This window comes from Pieris napi, chromosome 9 (genome assembly GCF_905475465.1).
Source record: "Pieris napi chromosome 9, ilPieNapi1.2, whole genome shotgun sequence".
In the NCBI taxonomy this organism is placed as follows: domain Eukaryota; kingdom Metazoa; phylum Arthropoda; class Insecta; order Lepidoptera; family Pieridae; genus Pieris; species Pieris napi.
In genome coordinates, this window is record NC_062242.1 from 12,268,165 (window position 1) to 12,287,349 (window position 19,185).

Here is a 19,185-nt window from a genome sequence, read left to right on the forward strand (position 1 = left end):
ACTAATAAATTTTACTTATCTTCACAATAATTAAATGTGACATACCATGGAGTCATAATGTACCGGCAGTCTTGTGGTGGACTCGGGGAGGTACCGCCTCAATCTGGGGCACGTGGGGTATGGGGACAAGTTGAACTTGAGATTCGTGCTGCGGAGGGCGTTCACTATTATATCGCTGAAAAAATAGAATATAAGTTAATTTTACATATTTTAAAGTTCAACTTATCTTGGTGAAAAATCACACTTTGGACTGATAATACCTGACCAGTTGTTGCAGGTCAGACTCGGCTGCATTTGGTTTCAGAGGTCCGACCGGCGCAAGCGCAATTTTGACTTCAGGCCATCCATCACACTTCAATTCACCAATCAGTTTCTCCGTGATACAAGTAATATGTAATCGGGCACGAAATCTGAAATTATATATAATATAAGAATAGAAGTTTTGGTTTAGTGGTTACGGGTGTGATTCATGGGTTTTTTATAGAACAAGAGGCTCATCTGATATTAAGTGATACACATGAAAACAATCAATGCTAGAGGGCTCGCGAGTGCGTTGCCGGCCTTTTAAGAATTGATACGCTCTTGCCGGCCTTTTAAGAATTGATCGATCCAAACGAATTTTGTAACAGTTGGCATTTAATTTTATAACAATGTCCAAACGTAAAAATTTTCTTGTCTTATTAGTTGGAATACTTAGCTTATCGTAAACGCTACAAGTATGTTGGGCAATTAAATAACTTGATAATGTCTACTACAACTAAAAGTCCACTTATCGCTTAGTAGACTTTACATAAGCAGGTACTTAATGGATAAGGCTTTCAAGGACTATATTCACTAACTACATAGAAATAATAATTAAAACACATTTAAAAATGATGTGGTAGTGCATATTTGATTCTGGCATTTCCTCGTGGTATTGCGATACTTCTTCGTTGCGGAACTTAAATCTTTAATTAGCGCCTGTGCACTTGAACCCCACGGCCCAAGAGTCTCTACTCCAAATTAAAAAAAAAACGATTTAGAAGTTACCTGTTAACATTGACGCGATAGTGGGAGACTTCCACCTTCTCCCCTTTCTGGCTGAAAGCTTTAAGCTGGAAGGCTGGTGTGGCCTCGCAGTCACAAGTGATCGTCTGAAAATGAATGTATAAATATCAGTCCTAAAGAGAAAGATAAACTATGTAAATTGGTATTGGTAGTTATTATATCAATCAGGTTGATTGCCCCCAATCTTTTAACGAAATTTCCATTTCGTGTATCCTCTAGATACACCAGGCATCCTATCATCCCATTTGTCCCTTTCAGAAGAAGGCTTTTTGTCGAAATTCACCGATATCCAGATTGGGCATTGTGATAAATTAGCTAGGCCTGTATTGTAGTAGTCCCCTCATACTTTGAAATTATTTTTTCTTTTAGTTAAAAACTAAAAGAATTATTTTTTTAGTATTTCATCTTTTCGTGTATGTTATGTTTCCGTATAAGTGATTTTGACATTAGATTTTGTACTTTATTATTTTTGTACCAATGTGTGCCGAGCTTTGGCTTTTATAAATAAAAAAATATATTTATACATATATCCTATAGTTTTACATTTATATACGAAGGTCTTAACGATCTAATGACATTTTTGAATGTACCTCCCAAATAAGGCACGAAAGCATTACTCCTAATTAAAAATAAATCAGTGGCGCTACAACCCTAATTGGACCTCAGATTTCTAAATCTGTTTCACGATCATTTGTCAATCTAATAGGCAAGTAGGTGATCAGCCTCCTGTGCCTGACACACGCCGTCGACTCCTCACGATGTTTTCCTTCAGCGTTTGAGCGAATGTTAAATGCGCACATAGAAATGAAGTCCATTGGTGCACAGCCAGGGATCGAACCTGCGACTACAGGAATGAAATTCGCACGCTGAAGCTACTAGGCCAACACTGCTCTACTCCTAACTAGTCAATAAATTATGCAAATGAGACAGACATAAAAGGCAAGATTTTACTTTGGAATGCACATCTGAGTCATTGCTATATCTGCATTTAATTCTGAACCGAAACCCAATTGAATAAGATTTAAAATGGTATATTTGTGGACTACCCACGCAGTAATATTTTGAAATATGATAAGATATTTCAAAGGATATTACAACGGGGATATAGCTCAGTGGTAGAGCAATCGACTGCAGATCGATAGGCCCCCGGTTCAAACCCGGGTGTCCCCTAAGGTGAAATATATTTTTTACATTTTTGATTACTTTCTTTTCGTATACTATACGGCAACTTGTTTTTTGTTTTCGCTCTTAAATTGCCTGACTAATCGATGCCCGTAATTTTTTATATTAAAATGTTTACATTAAACAATCAAATACATTTTGTAATCCTTAATTTGTTTCATTACAATTCTTTCAGGAAATGAAAAAATAATTCATCAATCATATTATAAATATTCACTAATCACATAAAATAACCTTATTAAAGGCAAATAGTGCCAATATTAAATAAACACTATCAATCAAAACATATATTGAGAATGTTACTTAGTAACAAGGGAACTTTGACTCTTAATCAAGGACTCTGAGTACAACTGTAATCGTAGAATTTTATCCAATAGAAGTCGCGCTAAAGGCTATCCAATATGTTCAATTCAATTTAAATAGATTACCGGATGTAAGCGATTTGTTTTGTTGCACTCGATTCGATTAAGAATGTGGCTTATACGACAAATGGTTATATGATTAGTAAATAGAAATCAAGAACAGAGTGACTTCCCCTTAATAGAAACTGTAAGTAGTCTTACGACCGAACCCAATAATGAATCCACAATCTCAGATTGAAAACAGACCGTGACAGTCGATTGATCTCTTATCTGCATCCCAATAACCAAACCCTACGAAGACAATCCATTTTTGGACGGATAAAATGCTCTGTGTCGTTCCATTTTACCGAGTTTTCATTCATATTTGATAATCAATGTAAACCAAATAAAGTAAATAAAACCGTACATATAACATTAAAATATACATGTGTATGTTTAAAACATAACAAACAGTTTTTTTTATTATTTAAAAAACTGGTGTAAGTTAAATCTGTTAAAATAATTAACTGTTGAAAACGAGCTTTCGTCAACTGTCATTTTCATACAAAGGTCTATCCACAGACACCGACACGACCTCGCATGGATAGCTTGTATCGACAGATGGCTATTACAATCCTTCGATTGGTTATTGGCACACTGGTTACAACATTTGGATTAAGATTACTATCTCAGATGGTGGATTATTGAGATAGGTTATTGGGTTCGGGCGTTATTGGACACTTCCTTATGTTAAATATCCTTTTTAGTAAATTAGTTACTCTCAGTGAAGCCATAGACATGAGGTATAAAAAATATGACAAGTGGATCAAATACAATTTGATACATCCTTTAAGTTAATTCCTGTCAATTTTTTTATGTTACAGGAGGCAAACGCGCAGAAGGACCATCTGATGTTAAGTGATACCGCCGCCCATGGACACTCACACTTGCTAGAAGGCTCGCAAGCGCGCTGCCGGCCTTTTTGGAATTGGTACGCTTTTTTCTCGAAGGACGCTAAGTTGAATTGGTTCGGAAATACTTTAGTGGCTGGTTATATATAGTGGTGGTGCGCGGCAAGACTCCCTTAAAAGACACTCAGTTGTGGAATAACGGACATCGAAGTGATACGGATGGTATTTTGTAATCTGCCTTGACGTCCGATGTTGAAACTACTACTTGCTAAACGACAATCCTTAGTTTACCTAAGTATAATAAAATATGATTTTTTAATGACCTAAAACAACATGTTAAAGAAAGAAAATATGTCACAAATTATATACACACGCACGTCAATTATATTTCGAACTAGCAAGAAAAAAAAGCACGGCCAAAACTAAGTAGAAACTTAACCTCATTAAGACTAACACTACTACAATAAGCAGAAAGATTGTTGAAAAATAAATCAATATTTTCATTAGTAAGTTGTAGGAGCGAGATAGCCTATAGAGATAGATATATTATTCACTGGCGAGATTACATAAATTCTGATTTAGCATTTAGACAGAATGTTTTAGAATTATTTAAGACATAGGGCGTTTTACTAGCTAAATAAATAATCATGCTTTGTTTTACGTTCTTTACATCAACACCAACTATGCAAAAACCATTTGGTATCGCGCAGCCCGGAGATACAACGACCACTATTAAAGCCTTGACTTGTTTAAGCTAACGCGGAAGCTTAAAAGAAGTATTAAGAATATCCATAGCGCTAAACCAGCTCACCTGACATACATACCCTCACTTTCATACCATCACACAACACAGCCAGAGTTAGGTATTACTTATTTGAATGTTTTAATTAATTTTTATTGATTTTTCCTTTCGTAAATATTTGAACCTTGTATATATTAAGTATTCCGTATATATATTGTACCTAATTTATGTGAGCTTTAGGAATGCGATAAATACAACCAAAATGAAATTATGTTTTAATTTAAATGTTTGACGCAGACATTTTGCACCGTCTTTGTCAAACTTATAGTAGATAAAATGTTACTTACAACATCATCTTTGGAGTCGCACTCGCAAAACACATTGGAGATGGATGGGGGATGACTATCCAAAGCACGCACCAATTCCACACCGATACCTTGCTGAAACAATCATATTATCAATTATTTAGTTATAAAATATAACTTATAGTTAAATTATAGTTAAAATATAACTTATAGATAAATTAATTGAATTAGTCTCGCTAAAACTCGAACTAATTTTGGTCTTGAATTATTTGTGGAAGTCCAGAGAAGGTTTATACGTGAAACATAAATAAGAAGTAAAGAAAAATACTAAAAATTACAATTTAATTTTTCAATAAATTCTGTTCCTATTAGGTGCCTTCAGAAATGTGTTTCATGGCTGTAGTTTGAGGCTCTCTTTGGTCTGTTTTAAAAATGTTGTATTACGTTATGACACAAATATAATATGTACGATGTATGTAGGTGATACGAAGTTCACGAGTTCATCTAGTTATATATAAAATTCACTGTAAAGTAAAAAGTAATACTTAAAAATCGTTCTTTAACAAGAGGTTTTGACATAGAATTCTTTTAAGTAAGAAATAAGAAATAAATAAAAACGTGTTCAATCCAAGTCCTATAATAAAAATTCAAATATTCAAATACATATATTATTAATGATTATTTATTACGTTATGATAAACACCCAATATTGTTTTCTACATTATACAACATTGGTTATGCAAAAAAAAAATCCGCAAATTGTATAGGAAAACATTTATATGGCAATCAAGGTTTATAATATGTACTGTAATAATTTAGCAAAAATATAAATTTGACCGAATACTTAAATGATCCTAATCCTTGGGATTGATTTGACTCAAAACTTAATAATTAAAAAGAGTGGCGGAAAGTTTCTTGCCAGATCTTCTTGCCCGCTCTACGTCCTTGACTTGCGAACTGGTAGTAAATGTAAATTTAGAATGAATTTAACTTTTTTGACGTTCATAAGTGTACTTGTTTACCTATATGAATAAAGATATTTTGAGTTTGAGTTAATTAAACATAAAACCTAGTATTATTTAATAACGGCAAAGACTTCTGCAATAAATCATTTCAAACGAAGTCATATACGAAAAAACAAAATAAAATAAACTACTTATGTATAATGTATATATATATATATAAACTATAGACACGTGACACACAAAAACCTATTAAATTAGTGACACATTCTTTACCCAAAGACTCCACTTGACCTGATTTGACCTCGAAGGTTAAGGTGAAATCAATTGACTTTAGTGGCTTCTAAAGAAATAGGTAATCTCAGTCTGGCTATAAGTCTAGACAAATCCCATGTGCTAAAGTCTTAGTATGTCATAGGGGCTATTAAGGAAGAATCATAATGTTGAACTATGGGAGCAAGTTATTTTTAATTACTATGAGGATAATGTTAATCCAAATAACCCACATATAAGGTAAAACATTGTTTTATCTGCGTAGGATTAGATTATACTTATAACGGATGCCAGGAACAGAAATGAAAATTTATAGCTTTAAATTAGTAGTAAATCCAAAAACCTGTACCAACGGCGGCTACTATATCTATCAAAATTAGATTAAAATATCACACTGTATAGGCGCTGTATTTTGAGCTTCTGGAAGGAGCTAGACTGGCTTAATTAGCCAGAACTAAACGCACAATGTATAGTCCCTGTAGTAACATATGGATCTCAAACTTGGGCGCCCACTAAAGCGCAGCATATAAGGCGACAGGTGTGTCAAAGATCAAGGGAACAATGTATGATAGGGAAGAAAACAATAGACAAAATAACGAAAGAATTACAATAAAAATAAAACAAGTGGAAATGGGCGGGGCACATGGCAAGAGGAACAGAAAAGTGGAGCAAAAAAGGAATTTGGGAGACCTTTTCCAAAAAGGGCACACAGATACCTAAAAGAATATTGAAATAGAACGTTTAAATGTAAATGTATCTCTGAATTAAAGGCTGTTATTATAACGCATAATGGCCCAAATGGGTGTCTAAGTGCAGAAACTGAGTCCACACTCCACACTACATAGACGTTGTATGTCGTGCATAGAGATTTTTTTACAACGTTTAGTCATTAGTTCAAGGTATGCCTAAATAGCATTGACTAGAAGGATATTTATTATTTTTTCTAATTTCCAAAAGTTATAAGCGCTTACAAGCTTTTACCATAAGACGGAAGTAGTATTAATAGTAATCTTTGATCGAATCTTGTGTTAGAACCTGTGTTCATACATAAGCAATATCTATGAAATCTTATTGTTTAATCTCTCGTCTGTTTTATTGGTCAAGTTTTTTTAAGCAAAGTGATTAGTCTTCTCTGCTACAAGTCGTTCATTTTGTGTCAAATATTGTAGCTTGGCACGATGTTTTCAATAACAATGATAAATTGATTTACACAGCCAGAGGTAGGATAAAAAATCACGCTTTACCACTTAACTTTTTCATTTTTATTTTCCATTCCATACATGACCCATCCATGAGTATTGGCTACATACCAACTGAACAGTACAACAATACTAGTACCCGGCAGCCTTGTTAGTCCTGTCTAGCGGACAGAGAAACGGCGGGGCAGGGCTAAGAATGCCCGGCAGAGATCTCCCGACAACCATTGGTCCTGGTAACGTGACAGATGACCTGGTGATGGATGGAAGGCGTTGGATGCAAAGCGCGGGGCTTACTGGAAATTAGGGAAGAGGCCTATGTCGACATGAACCAAGAACAAAAGCGATACGATAAAATATTGCCTTTTTAAAATGGCTAAAACAGCTGACGTCTAGTGGATACTGCATCAAGAGGTTTAAGTGGTAGTCTGGCGTGAAGCCAGATGTGAGAAATTAATAAGTCGATGGCAGATACATTTTGTTATTGTTTATGAATGGGTTCATTGATAAACGAATATAGAGCTTTTATACATATCAGAGGATAAGGGGCCTTAATAATGCACTGTTAAGTTAAGCTTTTTTTTTCAAAGCTCACCAACGCTCGGAACACTGATACATTGGTTCAAGTAAAATAAAATACAAGATTTAATGTGACAAGCACATATACACGAAGATATAACAAAAAATTAAACTAAAAAATGAAATTATAAAAACTAATGAAATATTGATTTCAAAGTGTGAGCGGAGCAACTATTATCCAGACCTAGATCGTTTATCAGAATGCTCGATCTGGATATCGGTGAGTTTTGGTCAAAACGCGTTCTTTTGAAAGGACAAACAGCGTAACTACAATTTTCTAGAATGAGTCGAAAGAGATGTAATAGGCAAGTAGGTGATCAGCCTCCTGTGCCTGACTGATGTCGACATTTTCAGTCTAAGGCAAGGTCACCAAACGAGCGTGTGTTATATGCGCACAGAAAACTCCATTGGCGCACAGCCGCGGATCGAACCTACGACCTCAAGATAGCTGGGTTCGCTCTCGCATTCTACCTACCTCCGGTGCAGTATACACAGTGTATACTACCTCCTATGTAGTGTATTATATGTAGGAGGTGGGCATATCTTCTCCTATTCACTCCGCGTCTTCTAACCCTAGGATTCGTTCTAGAGCGCTTCCTCTCTCGTTCTGCTGTCTCCTTCTGTAGCGCTGAAGCCACTAGGCCAATACTGCTCTCAATAAAGATAATAATAATAATAATCAGTGGCGCTACAACATACACCCCTTCTGAATCTGTTTCATGATCATTTTTCAATTTAATACGCAAGTAGGTGATCAGCCTCCAGTGCCTGACACACGCCGTCGACTTTTTGGGTCTAAGACGTGTCGGTTTCCTCACGATGTTTTCGTTCACCGTTCGAGCGAATGTTAAATGCGCACATAGAAAGAAAGTCCATTGGTGCACAGCCGGGGATCGAACCTACGACCTCAGGGATGAGAGTCGCACGCTGAAGCCACTAGACCAACACTGATCTCAATAAAGATATAGTTAATAAATAAACATGACACATACCACGTTTTCTGTGGTTAGAAACATCGCAACAACGAAAATAGCACACATAGCCAACCGATAAACTTCAATGTTCTAGCTAAACGTTTGGGAGATACGTAATTTTATTTTACGACACAATTCATACACTCGGAATTACATACGGTGGTGTTATAACCCTGTATACGTATTTCAGATTTTAAGCTTTTGCCTACTTTAGACATATTAGTTGAAAGTAATAAACGGCTTAAATATAAGTCTTTCTACTTTGGAGTAGAGACTCTTGGGCCGTGGCGAGCATAGGCGCTAATTAAAGATTTAAGTGGGCTTCTGGTAGATGATAGTACATCAGAGCTGGTGCTTTCCTCGCTCAACGAATACGTATCGCAATACAGCGAGGAAATTCGGCCAGCGTTAAACGTACACTGCCACAGGGACAAAACTTTTTAATTTTTGAAGTTATACTTCTTTAGGCGCGTTATGAAAAATTGATGAGAGTGAAATTTTACTATGCGCGCGCACCGTGACACAAAACTAACAGTATGAAGTTGCCCTCGGAAGATGCTACGGCATTGGACATAATTTAAAAACAACATTCGAATAATAATAGAATTTATGTTACACTTAAAGTAAGAAAATAATAATAAATATTTATTTATTTAATTTTTCAATTCAATATTTAATTGTAATTAATTATTTTCATGCAATCAAAAACTATTTTTAATAATGCCAAAGAAGTATAACTTCTAACGCGCGTACATAAGTACACTCACCCTTTTTTTACGACTACACACAAATATATTTATTTATTATATTTAATGCACAATATTTTTTAAGAAGATAAAGAGAAATAGGATTTATTTTGGTATGTCGGGTGACTAATGTAAAGAGATAGTACTGAAACGCCTCAAAATAGTAACAGCAAGATAAAAGTTAGACGTGTTATCAAAAATAGGTAAAATTTGGATTTTTGGTAACGCAATATTCAAGACAAGAAATGAGCAAATGCTTGACAATTTACTACCTTAGTAGAAAAATTTAGTAGTTTAAAGCAGGCGTTTTTGACGCATTTTTGGGGCACGCTAATTTTCGAAAGTTGTATGATGTTGCAAGAATATTCTTATTTATATTTTTTTTTAAAGCTTACTAAAATTTCTTATTATTTTTTTCAGTTTTTATGGCAATTTTTCGATAATTTCGAAACTTCAGTTATAAATAAAAACCTGGTATATGTATGAAATGGGTGTATATAAATAATATTACTGTTTATAGGCTGCACACGCAAGAATTACATAAGCCGAGTGCAACATTTCCTGCGGTCATGTGATACGCAACACAACCTCCTAATGGTAACTGAACACGATTAGCACGATTCGACTCTCGTTTCTCATTAAATATTGCCACACATCTGTGGCTGTTGACAAGCGAGCTTAATCATACGGAATAATATACACATTCACAATTCCGTCTTGGTACAAACAACTATTTTGTATGAAAATGTATTCTTTATAAAAAATATAATCTATCTCTTTTTAACACAGCGAAAATACAATTTGAGAGAACGTAACGACAAATTTAGTGATTTAGTTATTATGATAGGGTATTATCGACACTGATTCACACACAGTACTGAATTTTCGTAAGGAACCTAAAACACTTCAGAATCAATTTAAAAATATTTCATAATTTAGAATAGGTACTTTATTTTATTGTAAATGAGATGAAAATGCGCAGACGCAGGCCCGCCCTTTGGCTGGGTCTACACTCCCTCTGATATCTGGGTAACGCTACCACTAAAAACACCTCAAACCTCCACACACCCTTAAGATGGGCGTTCGGGGCGAACCTCGGGGTTCGCCAAGGCATGCCGAACCGGGCTTTATCATATGCTATAAATATTATCTAGTTATAATTAGGTTATTCCAGTGCTATTCGAGGCCTGGGCATTCCAAAAGCGATCCTGATTTTATTTATCCTTTTTTAATGGACCAGAAGCATTGCAGGGTATAAAAAATAAAATTTTAACTCAGCATTTGACACAGTATCGCACACAAACACTGATTACTAAGACGTTGATTTATCAAAGGATGATGTCACAATTCGTGAGTGAAGCGATAAAGATGAATGTCCAACCATTTATTACGTGTAACAGACCGTATTAAATCCGCAAAACTTTTTAAGCGATAAATTATCTATTGAAATGAATATATATAGACTCTTTTAGAAACTGACGTTAGTCTCCAAGGTCATAACAATCTGTTGGATAAAATCAAACGTGTAGAAGAAATAAAATAGTGTACATATGCCAACTAATACGAAAACAATATAGTTCTCTCCGGAATCAAACCTAGCACTTCCAGCTTAAGCGTAACTTGCTTAATACAAAGGGTAGTCATCGCAGCCCATGGACACCACACACCACACACTTAGTGGGTGCGTTGCCGGCCTTTGAGGAAGAAGTATCCTCTTTCTTTAAACAATTGGAGGACGTAACTCCAAGGGAACACCCTCCCCACCGGGAGTTGATTCCACATTTCGCAAGAGAAAGTGTCTGAAGCGGACCGTGAAGAATTCCAGCTATCAACGTGATGCTGATAAAATTACTATGTTATTATTATGTCGGTGAAATCATCTTAAACTGCTGGACCTGACTGGTTATTTCGCAACTGGCAACTCTACAGTGAACACAGATGTAAAGCAAGCGTATTATTATTATCTGTTTTGATCTGATAGAAGTCAATCGTTGTCATGTGGCACATCGCCAGTCAGGGGTTATTGGCAGCAGCACAGGTTTAGCGAATAAAAACTATCAATGCCATGTTTTTTTACACTGTATTATTACTACTCGTAGAGCAGTATTATTCTCGTAATACATCTTATATTTTCGAGATACAAATTGCACAGAATAAAATATGATAAAATTATGGTAACAACTGACTTTAATGGTTCAAAATATGATAACTAACAAAGTTACGGGTAGTGGGATTGCGACGCTTACAAACTAACTTGGCTTATCTAAGGGTTCATAAATTTAGATGACACTTATGTTATGGAACATTATTGGAAACGAGAATGTTAATATGGTAAAAAATATGGCTCATTTTGGCTTCAAATGTAATAAATGCTAACATTGTGTTTACGCTTCTACTTATTTACTAAAATATATATATGTAATTTAACTAATGTAAGGTTTCAGTTTTTTTTTAAACTCCCAGTATTTTTTTTGAAGTTATACTTCTTTAGGCGCGTTATGAAAAAATGATGGGAGTGAAATTTTACAATGCGCGCGCACCGTGACACAAAATTAACAGAATGAAGTTGCCCACGGAAGATGCTACGGCATTGGGCATAATTTAAAAACTACATTTGAATAATAATAGAATTTATGTTACACTTAATGTAAGAGAGTAATAATAAATATTTATTTATTTAATTTTTCAAATGTAAACTGAACTTCATTGACTATAATGACTCCTTTTCCAGTCTTTGATTATTTAATTGTAATTAATTATTTGCATGCAATCAAAAACTATTTTTAATAATGCCAAAGAAGTATAACTTCTTACGCGCGTACATAAGTACACGCACCCTTTTTTTTAATTACAGGGCACTTCGGATCAGAGTCGAGACTGAGCGCAAAGTGTGACATCTGTATGTCAGAAATGTGTTTGGTTTTCATGCAGTCATATTTAGCGCTACTGTTGTGTCTGTCACTGTCTATAGACGCCGAAAGGCCTAAAACCGCTGTCCATACTATAAACGTGGACTAAAGATATTTGTCACCATAGTTACCAATTGATGCTGCACATAGTTATGCACATTGTAACCATGACAACAAACGCCGCAGACATCGTCGTGACACAAATGTCGTCTCGCATTCGAACTCTACATTTAAAATATTGTCTTTGGAACTTGAAACTTAAATATCCGTTAAAAATGGATTTAAAAAATAGTACTTTATATAATCTTATTTCTCAGCTTGCAATTATTATTCATTTTGAAAAACTAACTAAATAATGTGTGTTAATATGGAAATAATAAAATAAGCAAAAAATAATAATATCACTCACTTAATGGATCAATTTAACAAATACGATTGTATTTTTAAATCAGTTAAGTAGTCTGATTTGACTTAGAGAACTCTTTCTGAATGAAGTTACCCTTTAGTGGAATCAACATGATTCTGGCTTAAAACTAAATGCTCCGGCTACGTGAGTGTATGTAATTGTAAGATGAATGACTTAATTTAAAAGTATTTTTCAAAACGTGGTAAAAAGTATTTTTACCACGTTTTTATATAACAAACTACCTTTCGAATCGGTATTTTTTTACGTGAATAAGTATGTATGAGCACAGACTATAAAAAATTATGATTAGACATATCCTAAACATGTTCCTATTTATTTATAACATTTTTAATTCATTTATGTATGGTATACAATTCTCTTTTATCCGATAAATGTGGTTTTCAGAACAAAACATATTTTTATTCATTTCTTTCTAACGTCAAACGAATGAAAAAAATCATAAACAAACAAATAAAACCTCTTTTTTAACACGAATCTGAATCGCGTTCTAAATTTAAATCTCCCGCCAATCGACCTAAATTCCCGCGTTTACTCAGTTTTGATGGTTGTTGTAGTGAAATGGAAAATGTAATCTTCTTTGTTTTTGTGCTTTAAAAGAAGATAAATAAATTCTATTGTCAGCCAATTTATAAGAAAAAGAATCGAAATAGGCATGAATAAGGTCTACCTTGTTTTTATTTGATTATGAATATATACAAACCTTACATTTATAAAGAAAAAGACAAATTTTATAATCAAACGACCGGAAATCGAAATATTTTTTGTATGTAAATATTTTAGAATTTCTTTATCATACAATACTGTCTGGAAGAGATTGCTTATTAACACGTTGCACTAATTAAGTGAGGGCCAGAGGTGAATACCAAAATATATTTAAATTATTAATTACTACTACAATAATTGAAACTTAATTAAATATTAAAATTTGAATGGTCCGTTATGAGGTATCCGATAAAAGCTGTTGGTGTATGTTGTTCGCTTCCTTTTATAATGGTGTTGCGTCAGAGGGGTACAGGTACATATTGCATACCCGTGGCAAAGGGAGTGCAATGGATATGTAACACACTAAATAATATTGATATTTTTGTTTTTACGTGCAGAGTGAATAAATACAAATCAAAAGTACATAGTATTTTCTGGATAAAACGAATATTATGATCAACTGATCTTAATTTCTTCTTCACCAAGATACATCATGAGTGATGCATTATAAATAGACCAATGACACGACTTCGACAACGGATGACGGAGCGTGACGTCATAGCTTATGTCACCGTCATGTCATTTTAATTTAAAAACTGTTGACTAGCAAATCACTCGATTAAATTTATAGTATTTACGGTAAGTGACGTTACAGCCTCAGATTTCTTTATCTGTTTCATGATCATGAAACATAATAATCTCTCTCTTAATCTATGAGGCAAATAGGTGATCAGCCTCCTGTGCCTGACACACTGTGTCTATTTCTGAGTTTTAGACCGAACCTATGACCTCGGGGATTCGCGTCGCTGTCACTGAAGCCACTTGGCCTTTACTCGATAATATTTACGTAAACCAAACAATTTTACGTCATTTGTAGTGTGTGGAATGTGTCCATAATGAAACAAGACGTAGCGTCTAGCTTCTACAGATTTCACTCATAACCATAAAAATAATAATAAATATATTCTTTAAACTATAAGCTACCTTTGAGAACTTGGTATATATGTTTTCGATAAAGATATATACTTTCCATGTCAAAGTAGACATCGTTTTTAAAGATGTCGGCTTATATTCTCCGACAAATTTTACTTTACCACAATTTGAAAAAATCTAAATTAATTTAAAATCGTTTTAATTTCAATTATTTTATTATTATTACTATACTAAAGAAAAGTTTTTTTAAGTTAAGAATAAGAAGTATATGTGTGTGTTGGAAATAAAATATTTATCATCTAAAAAAATTAAATTATCTAACTGTCACATTTCGTGGTCGTTAGTCGTAAGCATGGTCGCGTGTTGACTGTGAAATTAAATGTGATACTCGTACACGAGGCAGACAGGCATACATTTGATTTTATATACACAACTTGTTTCTTGTTAAACATTGTTTACATGGATGATATAATTGTTTACATTGTTAAGTGGGCAGGTTGAAATGCACATAATGCGCTGTGTTTAATAAGTTTATATATATAATATGTTTTATGACTTCACATCATACAAAACGCAACCTACAGATAAGCTAACCAAAAAGTACTTCGTCGCCCAACGCTTTTTCTCTTTTTGAGAAATTCTTATTTTTATTTCAATTAGGCCTATTAAAAAGGTACTTTTTAAAGTCAAAATTAGAAGTTAAAAATATAAAAAATGACCCTAGTTGCCCCTTCCAAAAGGTAGTTTCATATCGAGAAAAATGGGCAAGAAACTCCATACTTACTCTTTCAAAATAGTTTTTACAATATTTTGATAATGATATGTAAAGACCATGTACCTAGAATAAAAAATAATACTGTACTAGAATAAAATAGGCGCATGGTGTAATAAAAAACAATGCAGCAGCTAACTAAATTATTATGTATATATATGGTGCAGTATATTCATCAGGCCTTTTCATCTTTAACCACTTTCTTAAAAACAATATTTCCACTATCGATTCAAAACTTTATAAATATATGAAACGGAAGGGAGAAGTGAAGTTAGATTCGTACTACAACAAAAACTACGCTCATTCTACTAATATTTATTGCGTACCCAGCTGGCTGCATCCTTATAAAATAAAATGAGTGCCAAAATTACTTGGAACGAAGCATTGTAGGAGTGAAAAAGATTGACAATGTTATGTTACGACTTACGATAAATAGTAAATCAAAATTAAAAATGCAAAAATATATGTAATAGACTGAAATGGCAATGTGCAGGACACGGTAAAAAAGAGAAAGAAGGTAACAGAGTGGATATGGATGGAAAGAGAAGCCAGGGAAGGCAGGTGAGGCGTTGGTAGGACGAGATAACGGTAGCCGGGGTAGAACACAATAACGAAGGGCAGATCAACTCTCTACCTCGTCAATGTTGAAGAAGGAGTTTTCCAGAGACAATATGATTACAGAAATAAAGGCTTATTTTGTTTATGAAAATACTCTTCTTGTCAAACGAATTTTTGTTAACTGAATCTTAAGAATGAATTAAACTGACTAAAATAAAAAGAATTCTACAGAACTTATTTTATAGATTCAAAATCATTTTGATGTATGAAAGTTTTACAAGTGTAGCCACAACGCTAAGTTATAATAGTGAAAGCGTAAATAAATGTTTGATACAATTCCACACCCAAACCGCTGAATATGATGAAATTTTGATATACGGCCTTAAACGATTTAACGGATTATTCTGGATATGTTGCATGGAAGGAATAACTTAAATATTACAAGTATCACGATCATATTTGGTGTTTTTAAGTTTAAGTAAAGGGATATTTAATTTTCAGTAAACATTTCTAAACTTTTTCCTTTAATAGCGATTGTTAGAAACTAGAAAGATTAAGAAAGCAATTAAGAACATTCTTGTATCTACTTTAATACAGGAAGTATTTGTATTGTTGCCAATTCGTTACTAGCCATTGTTTTGGTCGGATATAATCGTATGTTTATTTGATGAATTTCTGGGAACTTAACGTGGTCTGTGGTATACGAAAAAAAAAAAATTGGTCTCTTCATAAAAAACTCTTTCGTCTCTGTCTTTCAAATATTGTTAAAGTTGTGTTAAAAATAACAGATATTATAGCACGCATTACGCGTGAAACATGTAAAAATTTCCTAATAGTTTAAAAAATCGCGAATATGTATAAATAATAAATCATGTATAAAACCACACAATCAGCCATATAAAAATAGGCATGTAAATGTCATATTAATATTGTTTATTAGTTATCATAATAATTAAATATAATATACATTATACATGCAATATGCATACATAAATACAGTATTCACAATTTTCGTAACCTACATAGTAATAATAAAAATAATGTATTTTTAGTATGTACGTTAAATTATCATGATGTCAATACTTATTGTCTACCTTGCCTCTAAAAATTAAATCACCTTCCCCTTGAAAGTATAAATGCTTATATTTAAAAGCAATTATAAAAAAAAAAAATATTTAAAACTTAACTGAAATATTTTTTGTAAACATTAACAATAAATAAACAATGTGTGTAGTTTGAATATTTTCTGTTTCTCTTACAGAAACTAGAAATTGGGCCGATTTCCATACTTTTCTTTCAAACCTACGGGACGCCAGGGGGTGTTTGAGAGAGTGTGTTGGGATGAGGTCTCTTTTTAAACAATTGGAGGTCTTATTCAGGGAAGACCTCGGCCGGGAATCAATTTCACAGTTGAATGAATACCCAATGAAGCGGACCGTGGAAGACTCAAGGTGATGCGGATGAAATCTGAACTATTTACTATATAGGCTGGGTATATCTCATCTGGGTTAAGGAATAGACTTTATTCAAGATACAGCCGATCCCCATAATACTTGACCCAAATGCTCAATATCCATTAGCATAATTAAATTAGTTCTTATACGATGAGTTTAAAGAATATTTTCGTTCAACTTGATTGAAGTCATATGGTGTTTCTGCCCTATTTATTAGGTTGCGAGATAGTTTTGTTTGTAGACAATTTTCTTACGCAAACTTTTATATTGTATATACGTCCGTTTTCAAGTTAATTAACTTATTGTGGAAAGCTTCTTGTTGCCCGATTAATTAAAGTTTCCCAAATAAAAATATTTTTAGTAAACCACGAACCTACAGCAGTTTTTGTAAGTTCAGTCAAAACAAAAAATAAAACCAGTGGCGCTACAACCTTTTTAGGTCTAGGCCTCAGATTTTTGTATCTGTTTTATGATCACTTGTCAATCGAATAGACATAAGACAAGTAGGTGATCAATCCTGTGCTTGACACACGCCGTCGACTTTTTGGCTCTAAGGCAAGCGGGATTCCTCACGATGTTTTCCTTCACCGTTCGAGCGAATGTTAAATACGCACACAGACTGAAAATCCATAGGTGCACAGTTGGGGCTCGAATCTACGCCCTCAAGGAAGTCGTACGCCGACGCCACTAGGCCAACACTGCTTTAACCGTTCGTGTTTATACTCTCAAAGAAATAACAAGCCCTGATGAGTCTACACGTGAAAATACCTACCACGAAAGTTAACGCAACGCTGAAAAACAAGAGTAACTCACCTCTTCCACCGACTTCTTGGAGAACTCGTTCATGGATACAATCCATTGCTGCACAAGTTCATTCACAATAACCAAATCATTATATAACCACGTCAATAATTCATTCACCCATTGAACGCTCGGCGCATCTGGGCCCGTGCAAGTCGGTACTATGATGCTCTGATGCTTCCTCATCGACAGTTGTTCTGGCCCCGGGGACATGCGGCCCATTCGCTTCTTGACCGCCGGCGGAGTTGCTGGCACAAAGCTCGTTGGCTTGCTGGGTTTGAACGCACCACTCTTTATCTTAGCACTAGTCGCTAGCACACTATCTGCGCTAGTGATGATTTCGTTCGCTGTCTTTTTCGGTTCATCGTTTATCTTTTTTTCCACCTTTTCCTCAGTTTTCTTTCCATACTTTCCGTAAGCCCACTTCGCGATACCAAGTAACACTATTGAGAATAGAATCCATATGAATATAAGCATCACTAGGTTATCCATGGCTGTGTCCATATAGTCGAAACTACATATGAGATCGTCTACCGCTTCTGCAAGGTCAGCCATAGTTTTCCATGGTGCCTCCCACCACGCGGCGTGATGATCCGCCGAATGACCACCCGATACTGACTTGGAGCCAGACATTTTTTCTCTATTTTTGACCGTTCTATTTTCGAACTCAGCTGTCTGTCTCGCTCGTTTCTCACTCTGTGCGTTCTAAAACTGCATTACGGTGATTCTCTATAATCTATGCATTTCTGAACGTAACATAGATTATATCGTTCGTTCGTATCTGTAGTTTCCGAGGTTTTTATCACTGCATGATCTGTAAAGAAAAGAAATAAATATATTAACAAATTAAATTGTTGCGGTACCTATTTGTTTATAGTTTTGTCTATAGTTTTGTTTATGTCTTATTAATCTCAAACTCAAAATAGCTTTATTCATATAGGTAACCAAGTACACTTATGAACGGCAACAGATAATATATTAAATTGATTCCAAATTAGCATTTACTACATTTACTATTATATACCAGTTCGCAAGTCGAGGGCGTAGAGCGGGCAAGAAGTGCTGGCAAGAAACTCTCCGCCACTCTTTTTAATCGCCAAGTTAATAGAAATTGATGAAATCAACCCCAAGGATAAGATCATTTAAATAATCGTCAAATTTATAAAAAGGTTTATTAATTTACGTTTAATTTTGAATTTATTCAGTTATAATTCTCTAATTTCGCTTGTAAAAACGAATACAATGTCCATACAAGGAGTGGTTTATCTTCTGGAGCCTGGTCGTACCCTTTAATTTAAAAAAAAGAAGTCGATGTCAAAGTCAAGAAACACGCACTTCGCCCTCGAAAAAAAACTTCCTATATGTATGTAA

At 34.3% G+C, this 19,185-nt stretch overlaps 1 protein-coding gene and 1 non-coding gene across 8 annotated transcripts in view; one reads left to right on the forward strand and one right to left on the reverse strand.

Moving 5' to 3' along the window:
- Positions 1 to 19,185, reverse strand: part of LOC125052273 — a 43,896-nt gene that overhangs the window by 11,253 nt on the left and 13,458 nt on the right. For all 7 annotated transcript variants that reach the window (XR_007117431.1, XM_047653013.1, XM_047653009.1 and 4 more), the window contains exons 2-6: positions 17,827 to 18,628; positions 4,571 to 4,663; positions 1,030 to 1,133; positions 261 to 410; positions 46 to 175 (exon numbers count right to left, since the gene is read on the reverse strand). Coding sequence is in view for 6 of the 7 variants with exons in the window: in XM_047653013.1 (XP_047508969.1) it covers positions 46 to 175; positions 261 to 410; positions 1,030 to 1,133; positions 4,571 to 4,663; positions 17,827 to 18,447 (1,098 nt within the window). In the remaining variant the exon portion in view is untranslated. The remainder of the gene's footprint in view (positions 1 to 45; positions 176 to 260; positions 411 to 1,029; positions 1,134 to 4,570; positions 4,664 to 17,826; positions 18,629 to 19,185) is intronic.
- Positions 2,146 to 2,217, forward strand: Trnac-gca. Its single transcript has one exon. It is a non-coding gene; the product is annotated as a tRNA-Cys (tRNA).